We start from the raw sequence: 22,802 nt of genomic DNA, 5'->3' as shown, positions 1-22,802 counted from the left end.
TGTCCAAGGGCCAGAAAGGTTTTCCTTCTTCCAATGATAACCCAGCCTTGGACTTGTCTTAAGAACACCAACTAACCACCATGCATCCAACCAGACCGGAAGTCAGGATAGACAGAGGTGTCCTTGGAGCTTCCCAAGGACACTTCCCTTGACCTCTCAGGATCCACCAGGATAGGGCACCCCCAGAACTTGTGACAGACAGGGCCCACCTCAGGCATGGTAGAGTCACCGTCTGTGCCCCACAGCACCCAAGTCAAGCAGCACTAGGGGCCCCAGGGTGCTGGGAGCTGGGTTGAAGGTTAAGTTTGAAATGGGAGTCTAATCATCGAACAACAAGGAAGTTTTTTTTGTTTTGTTTTAAGATTTATTTGGGAGCGAGAGAGAGCACGGGCACACACACATTTGAGTGGGGGCAAGGCAGAGGGAGAGGGAGAGAGAATCTCAAGCAGATTCCCCACCGAGCATGGAGCCCGATGTGGGACTCAATCTCATAAGCCTGAGGTCATGACCTGAGCCAGACCAAGAGCAGACTGCCAACCCACTGAGCCACCCAGGTGCCTCTCAAACAGGGAAGTTCTAAAATGGGTTTCCAAGAGAATGAATTGCAAGATGACGGGCTCAGGAAGTACAAAGGCTTAGAATCCAGCTATGGGGTTGGGAGAGGAGGGATTCTTCCAGGGCTGCCGCAGAATTAAGAATCCAGGCCATGCAACTGACACTGTTTATTGAAACCTCAGTTCTACAAAAGCGTGAAAAACCCAGATACAAAGCAGTGGCCAGAGTGGCCTGTGAAAAGAACACCCAGGAGGAGAACAGGAAGAGAGTGAAGGCCAGGAGCAAGGTATTAAGAAGAGGCTGGAAGACAAAAGGGTGAGGCTGAAGATGCCAGTAGTCCCTGGCTCCTTTAGGCCACATTCAGGGGATGGGTGTGGAGAGGGTTTCCCACCTCCCCCTGCCTTCCCTTGGCAGATCCCACCTTGGCCCTATCCGTCCCTGGCTCTCCTGCCTCAGGGACATCACACAGGCCGCCAGTCAACATCCCCTCCCTCCCTCCCTCACCCCACTTTCCCCTTCCTTCCTAGGGAACTCAACACCAAGTCTAGAACCCAGGGAGGTAGAGAGATGGGGGCTTCTCTGGCTGGTTGTGACATGGCCCTGGTCCCCAACCCAAAGCTTCCCCTGGAACCCTCACCGCCCTGGGCAAGCAGCCAGCCGCTGAGGTCTAGGAGAGTGAGGGACCTTCAGTCTTTCTGCCCCACAACCCCTTAAGCTCCATCATCTAGGAGGACAGGGACCAGCCAAGGACCCAGAGAGGCGGAAAGGATCTAAATCAAGCTTTGCCCCTCCAGGTTCTCAAGGACTCCCAGATCCTCTTAATGTATTCCTTGGAGGCCTGCCTAGCCTGGGAAAATGAAAGACTTGAGACGGGCTAGCTCCATGACACTGAAGAGGGAACACTGCTGGGGCTGGGGGAGCAGCGGGGGCACTGGGCTCCAGGGCCAGGGTGGAGCCAGGCCATGGGAGTGGTACCCAGCTTTGGGGGGCCCAGTGGGGACTGTATGGTTCGCGTGGTGGCAGGCATGGCAGCTTGGGGAGTCTCTCTGCAGCTTCCGGCAAAGGGGACAATTTTGGAGAAGAGTGGGAGGGGAAGGCGGGTCTGGGGGAGGCACTGATGGAGGAGTCAGTGAGGTCAGGAGACTGCCCCACAGTGAACGCAGCCCTGCGTCACCTTCTTGGCCACTGGAGATGTTAATAGGACATGGCAGGCATTGCGGCACAGAAGAAGGTGTACAGGGTTCCAAGAGGCTCCTGGAGGCCAGTCCAAGGTCTGGAGGGCCTGGTGAGGGGCTGCAGGACAGGCCCAAGGACTGGTGAATTACGGCCACTGAGGCCACTGCCAAGGCCACACTGCTCACATATGCCATGGCCAACAGGCAGGACAGCTGTGGGAAAGTAAGAAGAGTCAGTGCCCAAACACCCTTCCCCCAAAACCCGCTCTGTCTTTAACGTGCTCACCCCTTACCTTGTCTGCTCAAGTCAGAGCTCTCTTTGACCATCTACTCTCAAACCCCATCTCCTGATGCCTTTGGCATTTTCTCATCCCGCCCTACACACCAACCCACACCCGGCCCCTGTCCTTCCCAACCCTCCTCACCTTTGCCAGGCGCTGGCAGAGGGAGCCCAGGGCCAACTGCCAGGCTGGCTGCTCCAGCAGCACACACAGGTCTGTGTAGGTGTACCAGCCCCGCCGTCGCCCCTGCTGCGCAGCCACACTATGGGCAGGGGAGGAAGACAGAGGGCATCTACACCCCTTCCACAGCTGGTCCGGTGGCAGCCTCATTCCCCTGGGCAGCCACCAGGACATGCAGGGTAACCTGTTAACACGTTCACATTCCTAGCCTACCTGTCGATCCAGGAGCTGAGCACGACACTGAGATCTGTATTTTAAATTAGCGCCTCCCACCCTTCCCAAGGTGATTACAAAGAGGGCAGACAGGTTTAGGAACCACTACCTTGGGCACTTCTCTTTCCTGTCTCCTCCCTCCTCCCTCCAGTTACACAGACCCCCCCCACCCCCCGTCGACTTATGATTGAGGTCTAACCCCTCAAATCCCTTGAGCCCCTCTGCCCAACTCTAGAACCTACCAGCTCTCCAGCCAGCTCAGCACCTCAAAGATCTCCCGAGGGTCAGTGTAGAGACGCCAATCCTACGGGTAGGAAGACAAGGGCACCGAGCAAGCTCAGTGATGAGCCACCGTCACTTAACAACCAGGACCACGGCACCAGCTACAAGTACTGCTCCCGCAGACAGTGACTTGGCACTTTCCATGCGACACACACTGTTCCGAGAGCTTTTATATATTAACTCATTTAACGCCACATTATCTGGTTTCACAGGACATCCTCCGTTAAGGGCAAAGAGAGAAAATAATCCTAAGAGCCGGATGTAGGGAGCTCAGAATCAGGAGGCAGAAGAAGTCTGGATACAAATAATCAGAACCCCATGAGATAAGCTCTGACTCAGAGTGTAACATGTAGGGCCTGAGGAACCGGCGGCGGGTGGGGGGGGGGGGGACGGCGGCTGCTCCATTTCTGGCCTCACCATGCCAGGAACCTCCAAAGGCTGTGGCTGGTCCAGAAGGGTGGGAAAGGAAGGCACTAATAAGGAAAGACACAAGGAGAAGAGGCAAAAAGAGAAACAAAGAAACTACAGAACACTGACAGAGAAAAGCAGAAGATGAAAGGACCATAAGAGGTCAGAGGAACTGAGTGGGAGACAGAATGGCCACTCACCATGGCACTCAGGAAGCCCCGCTCCAGGGCATTGAGAGTGGGCACGGCCACACCCCCTGCAGCTCCCCATTCATCGTTGAACACCTCCTCCTCCTCCCCTTCGTCATAGAGGTACTTACTGGCCACCATCTGCAAAGGAACCAGAAGTGGAGTGGGAAGAGCTGGCGCCCAGCTCCCAGCTCACCAGGGAGATGAAGGGGAGGGGGCGTCCTACCATGGAGATCAGGAACAAGTCAGAAGATGACACGTGCTGTAGGTAGTCGGGGTTTCGATGCCGGAGCCGCTCGATGTACACCAGGGCAAGCATCATAGCACATGGGGAGATGCATGCCTCCCTGCGTGACGGAAAAGATCCCTAATTGACCCCAAGGGTCTTTCCACACTCACCACTCAGGATGCGCATCCCTGGGTCTTTACATCTTCTCTTTAGACATAACCATTTCCCTCTCTTTAAGGCCCAAACACTCTCATCCCGTCCCCTCAATTCCAGGCTCACCGGGACACATGAGCTACGTATTTCTTCTGGAGTCGGCGAATCGGGCTGGGGGCCGCCTTCTGGAGCAATTCTACAGCAATGTCTGCAGGAGGCAGAAGGAAGCCAGAGTAGGCAAACAACTCCTCCCTTACCACCCTGCCCCCCAACACACCCAGTTTCCACTGCTATCAGCAGAAAACTCTGATCTGTATGATCTGAGCCTCGGAGACAGGACCAGAATAACAAAGTAGATCAAATTCTCCCATGCTGAGACAAAAGGCCCATTCTACATTTGAATTTCAGCTCCTTCCAGCAGGGAGGCTTATTTCTGGATTACCTGAAAAAATTACCTAGATTTGTCTTTTGCCCCACTCATCTGAGAAATAAACACACCCTGTGAATTTGGAATCTATATGTCTCATATACAAATCAAGAATAATATGAATTTGTAAGACAGCAGTGTTTTCTCCTCATCTAGACTGAAAAAATGTGAATTGGAAAGCCAGTCCGTATACCAGGTACCAATAAGTTAGCACTGGCCACACCGTGTAGCTCATGGGGTACACACCTGCCCATTTTGGTGACTGCTGACAACCCCATCTTCAGGCTTCTCACTTGTCCAATCACGCAACACTAACCTGCCATGGGGCTGGAGAGTTCCTCCAAGCTGCAGTCAGCTTCCCAGTCCCAGCCATAGTACAGTCTCCTTCGGATCCGAGCACTCAGTTTCTGGTGTCCGGGGAGGAACTGAAACGGCAGGTGTTGAAGGATGAAAGGCAGGCAAGGCAACGATAGAGATCCTGGCTCAGGGTAAAGTGGGGTGCAGGGCAGCAGACTCACCTCGCTGCTAGTGGGGCCCACGCCCTAATCTGCCGGTTGTCCGTGTTATATGCCAAGGGCAGCCTATCACAAATGGCGGGGGGAGGGCAGGAATCCTCCGCCACTGACTGCTCCGCAGGAGAGGTCCTCCGTGCAGGTCCCCGGCTGGCTAACCCTATCTCCATTCCCCTAACCCGCGGCTCTCCCTCGGGGCCCAAGGAGCCGGGGCCTCGAGTAGTCAAGGCTTGAGCGGCTGCCGCCTGGCTTCCGGACCCAGCCGTCAGGCGAGGTGGCAGCCCCACTCGGGGACCCAGGGGAGCGCCCGGGGTCCGAGCTCAAGCACCGACAGGCCCCGGAGGGGGCGGGCCGCCCTCTCACCGTGAAGTCCTGGAAGCCGGTGAGGGAGAAGGTGCCTTCTTCGTCCAGCAGGAGCCCGGCCAGGTCCATCGCGCCGCCACTCGCCGCCCTGCGAACGTGGAAGGGGACGCGTGGTGAAGGAGCCGCCGAGCCCTCGCCTGCTCGCCGTCCTCCCCAGCGCAGACCGCCGCCCTTGGCCAGCGCAGCCCCCGGTCCTCGCGCCGGCGGCGGCAGGCGGGGCCGGGCTGGCGGGCGCCTCTTCCTGTTCCGCCCCGGGCGGGGCTCCGGGCTCCGAGATCCGGGCTCCGGGAGCGGGCCTCGGGGGCCCCGGGGCGCTCACCTCACCCAGTGCAGAGAAGACCCGGCTGTCAGGCGCGTGCAGCGAGTCTAACCCGCCGCGCGTCGGCCTCGCGTTTACTAGCCGCGGGGGTGTCGCCGGAGACTCAGCGCCCGGCACTTCCTGCCCCCCCCCACCCCCGGCTGGGCCCAGCCGCCAGCCCCGACCGCCACGGACGACCGGGCTCGCCTTCCTCCTGGTCGTCCCGAGCCCAGGCGAGTCCCAGAGCTAAGCCCCAGCGTGTCCTCGTCTGGGTAATAGGGACAATTCCCGGAGGACCATGCGTGGATGAACGAGCCCGGCTGACCCTTTCGTAGCAATGCAGATAATTAATGTGAATAAAACCAAAATGCAGGATGAGTGGCTACTAAATGTTTTGAAAAAGATACACACAGAACAATGTACATACAAAACATCGGAAAGAATACAGAAAAAAACAGTGGGTGCACTGTGGTCAAGGTGGCAGAGAAACTTTGCTGTATACCTTCCTTTCACTAGTTTGAATTCTACACCCAATTACGTATTTTGTGTGGTTACTGCAGAAATTAAATCATCACAAGGGATCATAAAGCACCTGGTACGTTGTAAGCCTCAATAAATGGTATTATGCTCCCTCAAATAAACATCTAAACAGGATTCTATTTTTAAACTCACCCCGCAACCCCGATCTCCTGTTTGAGCAAGGGATTGGAAAGAGTTCCAATACGCGCTGGCAGTAAAGTTTACGGAAGGGGATGAGGAGGAAACAACTTTTCTAAGTAGGTGAAGCTGTTTTTGAGTCGGTCGAGTCACGCGCTAGTGTTTGTTTACCCGCTGAGGGGAGGGAACTGGGAGGACCAGTAAATCAAGGGCTGAGTAATGGGACGGCCGCCGCCCTTCCCGAGCAAAAGCAGATCCTACCCGCGACACTAGGCATTTGTTAGCCCACTTCCTGTCCCTTCGGTCTGCATCACACCGGGAGTACTGACTCCCTAGGCGCCCTGCCTATACAGGGAGAAGAAAACGGGCCAGAGTGCGGAAACGCGGAGATACAGTCCTCCGGCCCCACCGACGAGACCGCCGTACCAACCGGAGACTCCCGACTCCAGCAGCCACAACACGCACCTGCGCAGAAGCAAGCGCCCGGGTAGCCTTCTGCGCGCAAGCGCGGGCCGCCCTATCCCGGCGGTTAGGGTGCGTCACGTGACGGGCTCCTCGGTCCGCCGTCACGTGACGGGCCTCGGCGGCCTCGGCTGCGCTCTCCGCGGCGTGCGCCCCCTTCCGCCTGACGCGCCCCCGGCGGCGGCCGCGCAGCCCTGGCTCCTCGCGGGCTCGGGCGGCGGCTGCTACGGGGCCATGGCGAGCGGCGGTGGCGGTGGTAACACTGGCGCGGGTGGAGGCCCGGGGTTGGGCCTGAGCCTCGGCCTGGGCCTGGGTCTGAGCCTAGGCATGGGAGAGGCCACCGGCGAGGCGGAGGAGGAGGCGGCCACGGCTGAGGCGGTGGGCCGCCTGGCCACGACGCTGTGGCTGCGGCTCCGCGGCTGGGAGGCGGTGCTGGCGGCAGCGCAGCGGCTGCTGGTGTGGGAGAAACCCCTGCACAGTCTGGTCACGGCGGCCGCTCTCAACGGCCTCTTCTGGTAACGGCCGCGGAGGAGGAGGGGGCGGGGCCGGGCAGCGCGGGCGAGCGGGGGCGGGAGGGGCCCGGAGCACCATTCATGGTCCCAGGGTTGACACTTGCCCCGGGGGAATGACCCCCTTCCCCCGGCTGTTGTCCGTCGGGGTTGCCCCATTCCTCTATCTCGGGTCTCGAGTTAGGCCTGGAGGTTCCCGTTCCCCCATCAGTGGGCGCTTTTCCGCCTTTGGCGATGGATGCGGGAGCCTCTCACCCACTCACCGCCGAGGTGCCTGTTTCTTCCTAAGGTTGCTGTCTTCGTCGTCCCTCCGGCCCTTCTTCCTACTCAGCGTCTCACTTTTGGCCTATTTTCTGCTGGATCTCTGGCAGCCTCGCTTCTTTCCTGACATCTCAGGTGAGTGTGAACTTCACTCAGCAAGCACCGTCGTGCGCTTGCTTTGTGCCTGACCCCTCTGGGTGGGCTGAAAGGGGAGGGAAAATGGACAGCAGGCAGTCACCTCCCAGGCACCACCACTTCCCCAGTCCTGAAATGGAGAATTTCCCTCTTCTTAAAATCAGTGTTAAGTGAGTGTAGTAGTTAGAGTGTGGACTCTAGAGCCACATTACCTGAGTTCTGTTGCTTGTTCTGCCATTTGCCATGCATGTGACCTTGTAAGAACCACTCAATTTCTGTTAACCTCAGTTTTCTCTGTTATGAAACAAGGAGGATAAAATTTACTAAGCAAGGAGGTGAAGACTGAATGAGTTAATACTGTTATGTTTATGGTAGAGTTTTGCGTGTTACAGGGATCACAGGAGTATTAAGTTCTGTTTTGTTATCCGTGGGTCTACTAAATAGGTGTTCTAGGAGCAATTAGATGTTAGGCTGTGTGAGCTGCTTGGGATGTAAACATGAATAAGACGTGTTTGAAAAGAGTGAAGTTTGGAGTGCTTGGCTGGCTCAGTTGGTAGAGCGTGGGACTCTTGATCTTGGGGTTGTAAGTTTGGGCCCCATGTTGAGTATAAAAGTTACTTAAAAATAATCAAATATTTGAAGAGAAGAGTGGGGTTTAAAGAAGGAAACAGGGGCACCTGGGTGGCTCAGTGGGTTAAGCCTCTGCCTTCGGCTCAGGTCATGGTCTCAGGGTCCTGGGATCAAGCCCCACATTGGGCTCTCTGCTCAGCAGGGAGCCTGCTTCCTCCTCTCTCTCTGCCTGCCTCTCTGCCTACTTGTGATCTATGTCTGTCAAATAAATAAAATCTTTAAAAAAAACTTAAAAAAAAAAAAAAGGAAACAGACATACAAGTACAAACAACCATAACGATGTAATTTTTTCTGCAACTGCCATCTGAAGAAAGTGCTCTGGGAATGCAGAGGAGAGGCAGCTATTCCTGCCCCGGGGAGTGTCTCCCAGAGCCCTACCACTCAACTAGTTCCCCTCCTCTCTTTGTAGCATCATCTCCAGAGGAGCCACACTCTGACAGGTGAGTGCAGGCCACCTCTTGAAGATAGATACCCAAACCTTGTGTTGCTTTGGTGCCAGTGTCACCACGGTGCACAGCAGCTTCTGCAGGCACAGACCCCAGCGTAGCAAATGGACCTGCGACAAGTTTGGTCCTGGGTTCCTGTTTATGTGTTTGGGTGCCTGCTTCTTTCCGGGGCAGAGGGTTGGAAACTCTTGGTTTTGCTTCCCCAAGATCAGGACAGCCTCCCTTTGGGAGGTGGGGTTGTCCACTCATTCAGGGTGAAGATCTCATTGGCATTCTCAGGGATTTGAGTGCCTAGGAATCTGGTGTCTGAGGCCTCCAGGGGTCATGTCATGTCTCCCCAGTGAGGGTGCGGGGTCAGGCGCCCGGCCGCACCTGCTGAGTGTGCCCGAGTTGTGCAGATACCTGGCTGAGAGCTGGCTCACCTTCCAGATTCACCTGCAGGAGCTGCTGCAGTACAAGAGGCAGAATCCAGCTCAGGTAACTTCCACGCCCTAAAACAGTTTCCTGCACTGTGGGGAAATAGAGGCGGGTGGGAGGCGGGGAGGGGTAATGTGAAATCTCTGGCTGGACACTGAAGGAAGAGGGCTGGAGCCTTTCTGAGGCAGCATTCACCGGTGGTAGCTTGGTGCAGAACTAGTCTCATTTCAGGGAAGACGTGTTTGATGTGCTTACACTGTTTCTTGTCAGGGCAGGACAGTTTGCATTATAGGTGTTTGGTGATGTCTAGTGTAAACTTCTTGAACTGGTGGTCTTGGGCATCTTCTTGACTAGACTGGATGCCCGCATCCTGAGAAGGCATACACCCTTCTTTCTATCTGCTGAGCAGCAGTTTCTTGCCCAGATGAGTGGGGCATATTCCTTTTAGACCCTCTGCTCTTCTCTGCAGTTCTGTGCTCGAGTTTGTTCTGGCTGTGCTGTGCTGGCTGTGCTGGGACACTATGTTCCGGGGATTATGATTTCCTACATTATCTGTGAGTAGGATTTAACCCCTGCCTTTCCTGAAGCCCTTTTCTCCTCTCTTACTGGACTGAATCAAAGAGACTGACTGACTCTAAGGGTGGGTGGTGTTCTCTCTCTGTTTCGTTGTCCGTTTACGGAGATCCAGGGGGTGCTGGTGTATTAGTAATAGCGCAAGAGTCATCTGGGGAGGAGAGTAGTAGATTTGGAGGGAGGAGGTTGGTACAGCCTCCAGAAAGCCTTCAGCCTTTTCTTTTTGGGAACCAATTAAATGGGAGCCCTTACGAAATAGACATCAGGAGGTCTGAGTGAACTGTCTGCCCCCTAGTGCTGAGCATCCTGTTGTGGCCCCTGGTGGTTTATCATGAGCTGATCCAGAGGATGTACACCCGCCTGGAGCCCCTGCTCATGCAGTTGGACTACAGCATGAAGGCAGAAGCTGACGCCCTGCATCACAAACACGACAAGAAGAGTAAGGGGCTCCCATACCCAGGAGGGGTCCTGCGAGGGGGGCTTTGGGGGCATGGCTCATGAAGTGTCCTGGAACTTACTTTCCAGTTCCTGGGCTGTGTTCATCCCCCACCACCATCTCTGCTTGGTCGCTGACCTGCTGTTCTCGTTTCTCTAGAGCGGCAGGGGAAGAACGCACCCCCTGGAGGTGATGAGCCGCTGGCAGAGACAGAGAGTGAAAGCGAAGCAGAACTGGCCGGCTTCTCCCCGGTGGTGAGGTCCAAGGGAGATGGGGTGTCAAATAGAAGATTGGAGGAGAATCTGCATTGGAGCAGCTTCTCGTCAAGGGGGTGGAGTCGGTGGCAGGGGGGTGCTTTTGAAAAATTCTGTCTTTTATCTTCTCACCTGTAGTGTCATTCGGGTTCTCCTGCAGGTGGATGTGAAGAAAACAGCATTGGCTTTGGCCATTACAGACTCAGAGCTGTCAGACGAGGAGGCTTCTATCTTGGAGAGTGGTGGCTTCTCTGTATCCCGGGCCACAACTCCACAGCTAACTGATGTCTCCGAGGGTATGAGAAGTTTTTGCCTTTCCAATCTTCCTGTTCTTTGTTGTGGTTATTGGCTGTGCTTTCTGGTTGTCACCCCCATAAATGTTTTTTTCTGGAAACCGATCTCTAATGTGACTTCAGGCTTCTGAAAGACCTTAAGATCTAAGGCCTGGTCCAGTATTCCATGTCCTGAGTTCTCATCCTTGAACTAATTGCCTGTTGCGATGGTTCAGAACAGCAGGCCCATCCACCCATTCCTGACCCTTTGTTTCCTGCACAGATTTGGACCAGCAGAGCCTGCCGAGTGAGCCAGAGGAGGCCCTGAGCCGGGAGCTGGGGGAAGGAGAGGAGACGGAGCCAGCCCCTCCTGCTGAAGACCTGCTGGGGCTCCCTCAGGCCCTTTCAAGGCAAGATCTGGACTCGGAAGAGGAGGAGGAAGATGTAGTAGCCGAGGAAACCTTGCTTCGGCTCTCATCCCCCCTTCACTTTGTGAACACGCACTTCAATGGGGCGGGCTCTCCCACAGATGGGGCGAAGCTCTCCCGTGGAGGACCGGTGGAGACACTGAGCCCAGAGGCAGTGAGTGGTGATCTCACCACTGCACCGAGCACCCTGTCACCCTTACTTTGCCTTGCTGAAAGTGACCCGGTCCCCTCCCCCTCAGTGCTCCCACCTCTTCCCCAGGACTTGCCCCAGCCCCTTTCTGCCCCTGAGGAAGAGGAGGCACTCACCACTGAGGACTTCGAATTGCTGGATCAGGGGGAGCTGGAACAGCTGAATGCTGAGCTGGGCTTGGGGCCGGAGACACCCTCAGAGCCCCCTGATGCTCCACCCCCTGCATCCCTAGGGCCCGACACCCTGTCTCTGGTACAGTCAGACCAAGAGGCTCAGGCCATGGCAGAGCCATGAGCCGTGGGGGAAGGCGTTGCAGGCACAGTAGGGTTTCCTGGCTAGGGGCGTCACTGTTTCCTCTTCCCTGCTCTAGGGAGAGGTCATGCGTGGGGAAGCTGGCTGTCGGATGGTAGCCAGTCCACCCTCTGCCTGCCTGCCTGCCTGCCTGCTGTCCCAGGCCTGGTATGGTGCCCGTGCCTGGGATTGGTTTTAAGTTTGTAAATAATTTTACACTTGGGTTAGTGGACGTGAACAGGGCTAGGGAAGTCCTTCCCACAGCCTGCACTTGCCTCCCTGCCTCATCTCTCTTCTCATTCCACTATGCTTCAAGCTGTGGTGGTCTGTCCCTTTCTTTTTTCCTCCTATCCTCAGGGACCTGTGCTGCTCTGTCCTCGTGTCCCACTGGTGGTTTAGTTTGGGCACTTTATCATTCTCTCCTGTCCCATGTTTCCCTCTGCTTTATTTCCTGGCTGTGTCCTGTCCTCAGCAGCTCAATCCCCACTCTTGGCCAGCTCCTCCTTCCCAGCAGGCCGTGGCTAAGCTTTTGGGAGGCCCCTGTCTGGGTGGTACAGACTAACACTGGGGTGGTGGGTCAAGCCAGTGGTGATACGCTCAAGCCACTGTCACCCACGTCAGCTCTGCTGCGCCAGTGTCCTAGTTCAACACGGCCTTCCCTGATGATGGGGGAGAGCAGGAGTCTCACAGCATATGCGCCAGCGCCATGTTAGTGAGCAGGAGCTCTGTCCTGTTGGGACAGAGGGCTTTCCTACTATCCTAGGAAGGAATAAAGAGACTGCTCTCTCGGGGCCACGGATGGTCCCAGTGTGATGGGACCCCCTGTTAGGGTCAGGAGGTGGACAGTAACATCTGTGCGGGTGTTGACTGGAAAAATAAAGTGTTGATTGGCTAGAACCGCTGCCTGCTTGCCTGCCTCCCTGCCTCCCTCACTGGGAGCTGCCTCCCACACTGCTCTGTTCCTCCTCACTGCTCCCGGTGTCCCCAGCTCCCTCGCTCCTGGCGACAGACTTACCTTGGTCCAAAAAAAGGCCAGAAGCAAGCATTACCCCAACAGCCCCAACTTGCCCCTAGTTCTCTTCCCTGACAGTGTGATATGTTTAGTGAGATTTAGCATGTGTGAATAAAGTATATGCAGGAGGAAACTGCCTCGTCTTCCCAGTCGGTAGAAATTGAGGGCCGTAACAATTGTTTACGAACCTACCTACAACGTCCTCAGAAGTCCTTACCCATCCACGTGTTACCGATTTGCTCCTTCAGCGTGATTTGTCTATCCCGGGGACCCAAACACGTAGGACCTAATGCCCATATCAAAGCTGCTTTGAGGCCGAGGTACACCGAAGGAATAGTATCTTACACTAACTGAAGGTATAATATGTGCTCAGCACTCTTCTGATTGATGTTTTGTGGGTTTTGGGGGGGAGGGGTTTTGTTGTTTTTTTTATTTAAGAGTGCACTGGGATGGTGGAGCTATGGGGCCGGGCGGGAGGGTGGCTGCAGGGACAGGGGGCAGAGGAAAGACTCTCAGCCCCACTGTTCTGAGCGCAGAGTCTAACCGGGCTGCATCTCAGGACCCTCTGACCATGACCTGAGCTGAAACCAAGAGTTGGACACTTAGCCAACTGAGCCACCCAGGCAGCCCTGTGATTTATATTTAATAAGTCATGTTTTTTCTCATAATCTTGAGATACCTACTGTTAGTAACTCCATTTTACAGATGAGTTAACTTTCCTGAGGCCACAGTCCTAGTAAGTAATGGAGTCAGGATCCAGACGTTAAGCAGTTTGGCTCCAGCAGTCGCGCTGGAACAGGAAGCCCTTGTCCGTTGAAAGGGCACAAGTGGAAAGATGTCCAAGGACTTGGGAGCCATAGAGAACCAATCTACTATCTCAGCTTCATAGAGTGAACTTAGCAGTCCTTGCTCTTTGCGGGGAAGAACAATATTAGAGAAAACCCTGACCTGAGCGGAGGGCCTCTTCTGCCTTCAGCTGGAGGGACTGTCTTGCAATGCTGCCTGACTTTGGGGGTCGACTCATATGCTGTGTCTCTCCTAAGTGTGTGGGGACATTTTCCTTCTCTTTTATTTCACCTTTGCCTGGGAGACCATCTGTTAGAGTTGACTGAGGCCCTGTCCTCTGCCTCTAAGGAACATGAACTTCTGGAGGTTTCAGAAGGGAATAGGAAAACAGTTCTAATCCACAAATAGGAAATGGAAGAAAAATAGAACCAACTGGCTGCCATACATCTCACCTTTAACCCATCTCCTTCTTAAACTTACAGTCTGAAGATGAAGCCAGAAGTCTCAGTTGGATCAAAACATTCATCATAGATTAAGAGTTCGATGAGGGTCAAATCTGGACATTCACCGTGGTGTGATGTTTATCTACAGTCTTTTTTTCATTAACAGGTGTCCTGGATATTTTCTGCCCCATGATGAAAGGGACAAGAAAACTTTTCCTATGAGTGAAAGAAAAATGAGCAGAAATGTGAAACCTACAATTTTAGGCTAAACAAAAATCACCTGTAGAGTGGGGCAAGAAGAGTCGGTTACATTTACACTGGAGGGAAGGGCCATGTGCTCTAGTTACCTAGACATTCCAACAGCTAATAGTGTAAGGTGGCTGGCCATAGACTAAATTTTAGGCTGCATTACTGGAAATACCGTTTCCAAAGCAAGGGAGGTAATACTTGTATGTAGCGTGCCATGCACAGGTTAGAATATTGCCAGGGATGGCTTGCTTGGCTCATGGACAAGCTGACAAATTACAGTGCGTGCAGAAAAGGATCACCAGAGATGAAGGTTCAACATGGTCCAATGGGGGAACTGTGGAGGGAACAGAGAAGGTTCCAAGAAGGGGGAGCTGAGCTGAGTCACATTAGCTGCCTTTCGACTCTGAAGGGTGATCTATAGGACTTGAGAAGGCAGAAATGAAGTCTTCCTTTTTTTTTTTTAAAGAGTTTTTATTTATTTGACAGAGAGAGATCACAAGCAGGCAGAGAGGCAGGCAGAGAGAGACGGAGAGGGAAGCAGGCTCCCTGCCAAGCAGAGAGCCCGATGCGGGACTCGATCCCAGGACCCAGAGATCATGACCCGAGCCGAAGGCAGCGGCTTAACCCACTGAGCCACCCAGGTGCCCAGAAATGAAGTCTTCAAGAAGAATTTGATTAATAGTAGTGCTGGGCAGATTTTGTCTTTCTGGCCAAGGGTTATTGCAGAACAGAGTACATATACATGTGATCAAGGATTAACTGTTAATTTCACCACAGAAGGACACTCTATCACCATATGGCTTTGCTTTCAACGGCTGACTTAAGTTTCCTTGGACTTCCTCTGCCTGCTCCCTTAAATGTTGGTTTTCACTGAGTGTGTCACTGGTTCATTTTGCTTCTCACTGCCTGGGCAATTTCTCGTGTCCACCCATTCAGTTTCCACTCCCGTGCTGATGACCTCTACATCTTAGCTCAACTCCATGCCTGGAACTCCCAACCAGGCACCTCACTTGAACATCTCATGGGTGCTTTCTTCCCCGCATATAGAAAACTCTTTCCACACTGCCACCCCACTCCCCGAAACAGATAGGCTTCTTCTTTATTTTCCGTCTTGCTTGCTGGCACCACCAACCATGAAGGGCTACTTCTCTCCCTAATTCCACATGCAATCACCAGTTGCAGCTAATTGGATGTCCTAATTATTTCTTGATTCTGTCACTTGTACCACAGCCCTGAGTCACACCCTCCTCATCGCTTACCTGACACACTAGGACAGTTTCCCTTTCCATACTCTTTTTTTTTTTAAGATTGTATTTATTTATTTGACACAGAAAGGGAGAGTGAGAGAGGGAATACAAGCAGGGGGAGTGGGAGAGGGAGAAGCAGGCTTCCCGCTGAGCAGGGAGCCACATGTGGGGCTTGATCCCAGGACGCTGGGATCATGACCTGAGGTGAAGGCAGACGCTTAATGACTGAGCCACCCAGGCGCCCCCCTGTTCACACTCCTGTCCCCCACAGAAATTCATATCCCCAAATGTGGCTAGATGATTTTAGAATACAAATTTGATGACCTTTCTGCTATTTAACATTGATTAAAGGCTCTCCTTCTACAAACTTCCATTCAAGCTTCCTGATATGGTTAAAAAACCTCTGAGATATGCCCCTTCCCCTTCTTGGCCTTTTTTGTTTTGTTTTGTTTTGTTTTGTTTTGGTGGTGGTGGTAAAACAAGAAGGGAATTTATTTCGGGGCGCCTGGATGGCTCAGTCAGTTAAGCATCTGCCTTCCGTTCATGTCATGATCCCAGGGTTCTGGGATCCAGTCCCGGGCGCCTTCCTCAGCAAGAAGCCTGTTCTCCCTCTGCCTGCTGCTTCTCCTGCTTGTGTTCTCTCTTTCTGGGAAATAAATAAATAAAATCTTAAAAAAAAAAAAAAAAAAAAAAGAAGGAGGAGGAGGAGGGAATTTATTTCAGTGAAGCCAACACTGGGTATGCCCTGTCTTGCTTTTTACACTGCAGCATCAAACCCCAAACAGCTCATCCTTCCCTCTGCTGGGTTGTGCTGCCCTCCCCCACCCCTGCTCTGCATACAAACATACACCTTATCCCTCTGTTTGACAAACACTTCACTTGTCTTTTAACATGGACTTCAGGCCACACTCCATCTATGAAGACTCCCCTGATGTCTCAGGTCACCTGCCCCCCCCATATCAGACCGGCTCTACTAGTGTTCCCTCAGTGTACTTCTATTTTTCCATGCGTCACACACAATCTTCATTTTCTCTATCCAAGTGTGGTATAAGGGATATATAGGTATATGTGTATATGTATAACTTCCACTGTAATGCTTATTCTCATTTTTAAAAAAGATTTTATTTATTTATTTGACAGACAGAGATCACAAGCAGGCAGGAGGCAGGCAGAGAGAGGGGGAATCAGGCTTCCTGCTGAGCAGAGAGCCTGATGTGGGGCTCGATCTCAGGACCCCGAGATCATGACCCGAACCGAAGGCACAGGCTTAACCCACTGAGCCACCCAGGCGTCCCTATAATGCTTATTATTGAAGGCAGGGGCTATGTTTTAATCATCTGAATATTCCCAGGGCCTAGCACAGTGCCTGGCACGTAGTAGATGCTTAATAAATGTATGTTGACCTAAACTAAACCAGTGTTTGAACTTTGGAAGCAGCCAATGTAAATCGATTGTGGTAATTGGTACATACCTATTGCCAGTAGATACCTTGGCTTTGTCTGTTATTGTTCTAGCATAGATGGTAGCTAAGTTAAAGTAACCTTCACATAGACTTGTGAGCTCTTTGTTCCTGGACTAGGCCAAAGGCAATGAAAATGACCTAGATTTAGAGGCTCATATTTGTTGTTTTGGAGCTAAAGGCTTTTCTGAGTTTAAAGTAAGATTGCCCAACCGGCTTGATCTTCTATGATTTTTATCAAGGTATCATATCATTTCATAAACAATTTTGACCAAACTGTTGTGACTCAACTATTTTGAACAAAAATCCAATTATATGTATTAGTGCTTGCTTGAAAAAAAAAATGTGGCTCCACGGAAATGGGATAAAGTTAAAAAGAAATCTCAGAGTATTTTTTTAAGTATGAAAAATGAGTTGATCCCCTTCAAAATTGTCCATTTCATACAAGATAATGAAAAACCGAGAAACTGTTCAAGATTGAAAAGGAGACAAAAGAGAAATGACAATAAATGCAAGAGATGATCTTGGATGGAATCCGAGGTGGGAGAAAAAAGTTACTATAAAGTTACACCTAGGCTAGGTGGGAGAAAAAAGTTACTATAAAGTTACTATAAAAATGTTACTATAAAGGACACTCTTGGGGCAACTGGTAGAATTTGAAGATGGATTGTATATTAGATAAAATATTGCATCAAGATCAAACTTCTTGACATTCACTTTGTTTATATAAGAGAATATCCTTATATTTAGGTTAGACAGTCTAAAGATTTTAGAGGAGAAGGGTTATGTTCTCTGCAAATCATATCAAATGATTTAGAAATGTGAATAAATGAGTATGTGAATGTATGATGTGTGTGTGTGTGTATGTGTGGAGAGAGAGAGAGAATGATAAAACAAACGGCACAATGTCAGGAAGGAATACATGTAACTATAACACACAGAAGTTTGCTACTCAATGGATAAATGCTGTATATTCAGACAACCAGATTGAATGAACGAACTATAATTAAGCATGAAAATATGTGTCGATCTCATAAATAAAATAGTGAGTAAAAGAAACTAGACACAAAAAGTATATGATATATGGGGCACCTGAGTGGCACAGTTGGTTGAGTGTCTGACCCTTGGTTTTGACTCAGGTCCTGATCTCAGGGTTGTGGAATTGAGCCCTGTGTTGGGGTCAGACTTATCGAGGAATCTGCTTGAGATTCTCTCCCCTCTCCCTGTGCTCCTCCCACTCATGCACTCTCTCTCTTTCAAATAAAGTCATACATATATGATTCCATTTTTATAAAGTACATTTATATTGTTAGAAATCAAGGTAGTGGCTACCCTTGGGGGTGGGGGGGCAGCAATTGGAGGGGTCTTCTTTTTTTTTTTTAAGATTTTATTTATTTATTTGTCAGAGAGAGAGAGAGAGAGCATAAGCAGGCAGAGTGGCAGGCAGAGGGAGAGGGGGAAGCAGGCTCCCCGCTGAGCAAGGAGCCCAATGCAGGGCTCGATCCTAGGACCCTGGGATCATGACCTGAGCCGAAGCCCAAGGCTTAACTGACTGAGCCACCCAGGCGTCCCTGGAGGGGGTCTTCTTGAGAGTGGTAATATCTTATTTCCTGATCAGGGTGCTGGTTATACGGGAGTGTTGAATTTGTGAAAATTCAGTCACCTGTATAGATTTCTGTTTGTATGTCATAGATCAATAAAAAGTGTCAACACCAAGTGTATTGATTGTCTATTCCCACATAACAAAGTGCTCCAAAACTTAGTGGCGTAAAACATTATCTCACACTATTTTTGAGGATCAGGATCTGGGAGTATCTGGGTGGTTCTGGTTCAAAGTCTCCCACAAGGGTGCCCTGAAGATGTGCGCTGGCTGCAGTCATCTGAAAGCTTGACTGGGGCTAGGGTATCTGCTGCCCTTAGGCAGCTGTTGCTTAGAAACCACAATTACTCACTTCTTGTTGGCAAGAGGCCTCAGTTCCTTATCACACTAACCTCTTCTGTTGAGTATGGTCACAAGACACCTACCTTCCCTAGAGCAAGTGATCCAAGACAGAGCAAGAAGGAAGCCACCATACTTTTTTGTATAACCTAGTGTCAAAAGTCACACGCTATCACCTCCGCTGTCTTGAATTTGTTGGAAGCAAGTCACTGAGTCCAGCTCCCACTTGCGAACGGAGAAGTAAAAAAGAATTTGCGAACCTATTTTAAAATCACCACGCCAAGCTTACCTCCACGTTACCTACACATTAAAATAAGTAAATAAATAAAGACCTTGGGGCGCCTGGGTGGCTCAGTCTTTGGGTGTCTGCCTTCTGCTCAGGTCCTGCTCAGCGGGAAGCCTGCTTCTCCCTCTCCCTATGCCTGCCGCTCTGCCTACTTGTGCTCTCTTTCTCCCTCTCTGTCAAATAAAAACAAAACAAAACGAGTAGAATTAGGAACAAGCAAAATTAAAATTAATATTGAGTCTCTGCATCAGAATCTCATTCTGTATTCAATGAAATTAAAGATGGCTATAAATCAAAAACTTCGCTTTTGAAACAAAAACTAGAGCTTGCCAGAAATCAAAAGAAAAACGTCACATCTATCTCAAGAAACAAAAATATTGGCTCAAAAATATCTCCTCCTTACACTTGTGGTGAGCACAGTCAAATGTATACACTACGTTGTACACCTGCAACTAATGTAACATTGTGTGTCAACTGTACTTTTAAAAAGTTATCAAGAGATGAAATTATTTGAATAAGGAAGAGTCAGAGAACTGTATTTGAAGTTAGATTTATAACTTCATCTCTTGAGTGGTGTCATACCAGAAAGTGCTTTTTCAGCAGCTCTGAAAATTTGCATGCAAGATACACTTAAAATTTACCAGTGACACTTTGATATATTTTCTTTAAGGGATCGCTATTTTTAAAAGGAGCAAATAATTTTATTTTCCATGATTTATTATTACATTTCAGTTTGGACTGCTGTTTAGTGTTTACTCTGAAATGTATTAATTTTATATTCTAGCAAATTATATTAAAATAATAATGTATATTTAATATCCATGCTTTTTAAACTTACTTTTTTACATTGAGTTATGTGTATATGTGTCTTTCTTTTTTAAAATTATTTGTTTGTTTATTTATTTATTTAATTATTTGAGAGAGAGCACAAGTGGAGGGTGGAGAAGAACAGAGGGAGAAGCAGACTCCCCACTGAGCAGGGAGTCCAACATGGGGCCTGACATGGGCCTCAATCCCGGGACCATGGGATCACGACCCAAGCCAAAGACAGACGCTTAACCGACTGAGCCACTCAAGCACCCTGTGTGTATGTCTTTCAAAGGTGTTCAGAAACTACTTTTTAACATGTTGAGCATTTTTCTGTAAAAATAAATGATTGTTTTATGTATAATAAATACTGAAGGGGCTGGGATTTGAACTCACTCAGAATAGCTCCAATTTTACATTTCATCTAAATCAGGATTTCTCAACTATTGACTGTACTATTGACCTTAGGAGCCAGATAATTCTTGGTCAGTGGGGATAGGGACTGTCCTGTTTATCCAGAATGGATAAAAGCGTCCCTAACCTCTCCTTTAAACGCCAGTAGTGCTCTCTCCCCCCTCTCCACCCTCACAGATGGTCCCTGGTGGCAAAACTGCGCTCCGCCTCGCCCCCCCCCCGCCACGCCCACTTGAGAACTATTGGTCTAAATCATACTGCCCTTGGCTGTATGGAAAAAATACTAAGGTGTGAGTCTGAAGGCTACTTTTACCAAGGTCTATAAATGTTTATAAGAACACGTTTCAAAATAACACAAAAGCTACCTGGCTATTCAGCCTCATGTCTCCGCCCATTTCCCCCTCTAATTTGATATTTCAACCACAGCACAAGGATTTGTAATCCCTCATTCTCATTAGTCACTCCTTCGCATTTGTGTGTCTCAGTCAGGAATATGGTTCCCTACTTCCCCCCTGACCAACTCTGGCTCCTTCAAGACTGAGATTTTATCATCTTTCTTTCCTATTTGTCCATTTATTTTTCTTTTTTGTTCTACTTTCTAAAATATCTTCTCGACTTTCCATTGCAACCATCCTCCTGAATTTTTTATTCTGTGATTATATTTTTATTTTTCTTTTTTATTTACTTATGGGGGTGGGGGAGAAGCGGACTCCCCGCTGACCCGTATCCCAGAGTCCCTCTGGTCTATTCTCAGGCGAGTGTACCTCCTGCCTTCTGTTGGGGTCAGAGCACCAATGATGCTTCTGCTCCAGCTGCCCAGGTCAGAGGAGGGGATCAGGGAATCCCACTGCTGCTTATGTAGCTCTTCAACTCCTCCTTCTGTTTTCAGCCCCAGCCTTCTATCCTCCCTTCAGAATTACCTGGCACTTCCCATCCCAAGCCTTTACAAGGCCCTGCAGCCCAAACTGGCTTGTTTCCCTGTCATCCCTCTTTTGTAACCTTTCCATTTTCCAAGATGTTTGCTTTTCCTTTTTTATTTTTTTAAGTAGGCTCCACGCCCAACGTGTGGCTTGAATTCATCACCCTGAGAGCAAGAGTCACCAGGAGCGCCCTCCCTGAGATATTTTTCTTTTTAAAGATTCATCTGTTTATTTTTAGAGAGAGAAAGGTGTGGAGAGGGGCAGAGAGAGACAGTCTTTTTTTTTTTTTTCTTTAACATGAAACACTTTGGGGTGCTTGGGTGGCTCAATCGTTAGGCATCTGCCCTAGGCTAGGGTCATGGTCCTGGGGTCCTGGGGTCGAGCCCCAAATCAGGCTCCCTGCTCAGCGGGGAGCCTGCTTCTTCCTCTCCCACTCCCTCTGCTTGTGTTCCTGCTCTGGCTCTCTCTCTCTGTCTCTGTCAAATAAATAAATAAAATATTTGAAAATAAATAAGTAAATATTAAATGCTTCACGAATTTGTGTGCCATCCTTGCTCGGGAGCCAGGCTAATCTCTGTATCATTCCAATTTTAGTAAATGTGCTGCCAAAGGGAGCCTGGGGAGGAAGAGTCTTCAACAGACTCCGTGCTGAGCACAGAGCCTGATGTGGGGCTCGATCTAATGATCCTGAGATCACAACCTGAGCCGAAACCAAGAGTTGGATGGTCAAGATGGTTTTTTAAAATCGTATCTCCGTGTATTCTTTCTTCTGCTCTCTTCACTCCTTTGTTACTATTTTAGTGGAGTTTGAGAAGGGAACAAACACAAAATGTGTGTGCTCCATCTACCTCATTTAACAGAAAGTCTCTTTTCCACCTTCCCAGCCTCAGTCTTCTCCGTGCCTTACTTGTGAGGGTAGTCTGTAACATTTGCGATGCTCTTCCTGTGACCTTCCTGTGGCTGGAACACCTTTAGATTCTTGTCCACCTGGAGAATTCTCACTGTCCTTCCCCGGCCCCGCTCCTGAGCGTTACTGGCTCCCTTCTCTGTGTTCTGTAGGCTCTGCACACCCATGAGAGCCTGGTTTTCAAACTTTCATGAATTAGTGGGTCATGAAATCAATTTAGGGAACCTTAAATAGCATTTATTTTATACTTTTATACTGGGATGAGGTGTAAAATTTCCTGGCGTGAGTTAAGACTGAATAAGTTTGAAAGCCACTATATTGGGGTGCTTTTCCCTTTGAATTCGCTGTTTGTGTGTCTTTACTACTAGACATTGAACAGCTGGGGGTAGAGACCATGGGTTAGTTATTCACCTTCTGCACACCCATGGCATTATTTAGTGGAGTGAACCAAATATATATGAGATCACTGTGCAACTCATAAAGTCCTATGATTTGAACTAGGAGTCTAATTAGCTCACAGGAGAGCTAGGGAACTTGAGGACGTCAACCGACAGTACCGGAGACAGGGTGGCTGACCTCAGAGAAGGCAGAGCTGTCGGGATGCTCTACAGATCTCCTGGGATCTGAAGCCCGTTCCAAAGAGCGCCCCCATCCTGGTTCTCACTTAGATATTTAAATACATTGCTATGACAGGGTGTTTGATTACTGATAACCCATGGAGAGATTTGGGATTTCCCACAAACACTCTGAGAAAACACCACTTAAGACTCCTCTTTTCAGTTGTTAAGAAGGCCACAAGAGTAGATTTCAGGGGGGCAATGTCGTATCAGGACATAACATGGGATTCAAGGCATCACAAAAATCTGGCTCCAGATCCCATTTCCATAAGCAGCTAACTTCTCAAACTCAGTTGGCTTATCTGCAAAATGGGAACACATTAAGCTCTCCTTCAAAAGGTTTTCATGCGGGCTTAAAGAAACTAACATGTGCGCAAAAGCAGGACAGGACAGGTAAGTTTTCCTTTCCCTTTCTTCATGCCCTCGTTCTCTGAGAGCTGATTGTGGAGGAGGAAGACCACAGAGCAGATACCATTAGCTAGTATTTGAGT

At 50.2% G+C, this 22,802-nt stretch overlaps 2 protein-coding genes across 4 annotated transcripts; one reads left to right on the top strand and one right to left on the bottom strand.

The window, feature by feature from the left end:
* Nucleotides 1-365: 365 nt before the first annotated feature.
* On the bottom strand, nt 366-6,390 carry CNPPD1 (cyclin Pas1/PHO80 domain containing 1). 3 transcript variants are annotated; one of them, XM_080798557.1, is made up of 9 exons: nt 5,937-6,390; nt 4,967-5,054; nt 4,408-4,516; nt 3,791-3,872; nt 3,509-3,629; nt 3,295-3,423; nt 2,647-2,708; nt 2,156-2,273; nt 366-1,943 (listed from the first exon to the last, which is right to left on the bottom strand). In XM_080798557.1, the coding sequence occupies exons 2-9, from the start codon at nt 5,033-5,035 to the stop codon at nt 1,398-1,400; spliced, it is 1,236 nt and encodes a 411-aa protein (XP_080654683.1). In that variant the 5' UTR covers nt 5,036-5,054; nt 5,937-6,390; the 3' UTR covers nt 366-1,397. The 3 variants fall into 3 exon arrangements, with proteins under 3 accessions (XP_080654683.1, XP_080654684.1, XP_080654685.1); XM_080798558.1 differs by having other exon boundaries at nt 6,352-6,384; XM_080798559.1 differs by having other exon boundaries at nt 6,183-6,246.
* A 94-nt stretch (nt 6,391-6,484) lies between these two features.
* RETREG2 (reticulophagy regulator family member 2) lies at nt 6,485-12,373 on the top strand. Its single transcript, XM_080798556.1, has 9 exons — nt 6,485-6,898; nt 7,182-7,288; nt 8,328-8,358; nt 8,706-8,841; nt 9,251-9,335; nt 9,650-9,793; nt 9,950-10,044; nt 10,205-10,340; nt 10,600-12,373. Exons 1-9 carry the CDS (start codon nt 6,618-6,620, stop codon nt 11,226-11,228), a joined length of 1,644 nt encoding a protein of 547 aa, XP_080654682.1. The 5' UTR covers nt 6,485-6,617; the 3' UTR covers nt 11,229-12,373.
* Nucleotides 12,374-22,802: the final 10,429 nt, after the last annotated feature.

Source organism: Martes martes, assembly GCF_963455335.1.
Source record: "Martes martes genome assembly, chromosome: 3".
NCBI lineage: Eukaryota > Metazoa > Chordata > Mammalia > Carnivora > Mustelidae > Martes > Martes martes.
The sequence above is the reverse complement of the archived record's forward strand: the minus strand, read 5'-3'. Positions and strand labels throughout refer to the sequence as shown.

Bases quoted from the DNA above. Each gene is read 5' to 3' on its own strand.
- CNPPD1 (XM_080798557.1), bottom strand. From the start codon at position 5,035: ATGGACCTGGCCGGGCTCCTGCTGGACGAAGAAGGCACCTTCTCCCTC. The intron at 4,517-4,966 runs GTGAGAGGGCGG...CTGCCGTTTCAG, and splicing joins CCGGCTTCCAGGACTTCACG to TTCCTCCCCGGACACCAGAA. The intron at 3,873-4,407 runs GTTAGTGTTGCG...TGCCTCCTGCAG, and splicing joins ACTCTCCAGCCCCATGGCAG to ACATTGCTGTAGAATTGCTC.
- RETREG2 (XM_080798556.1), top strand. From the start codon at position 6,618: ATGGCGAGCGGCGGTGGCGGTGGTAACACTGGCGCGGGTGGAGGCCCG. The intron at 9,794-9,949 runs GTAAGGGGCTCC...TCGTTTCTCTAG, and splicing joins TCACAAACACGACAAGAAGA to AGCGGCAGGGGAAGAACGCA. The intron at 10,341-10,599 runs GTATGAGAAGTT...TTTCCTGCACAG, and splicing joins GCTAACTGATGTCTCCGAGG to ATTTGGACCAGCAGAGCCTG.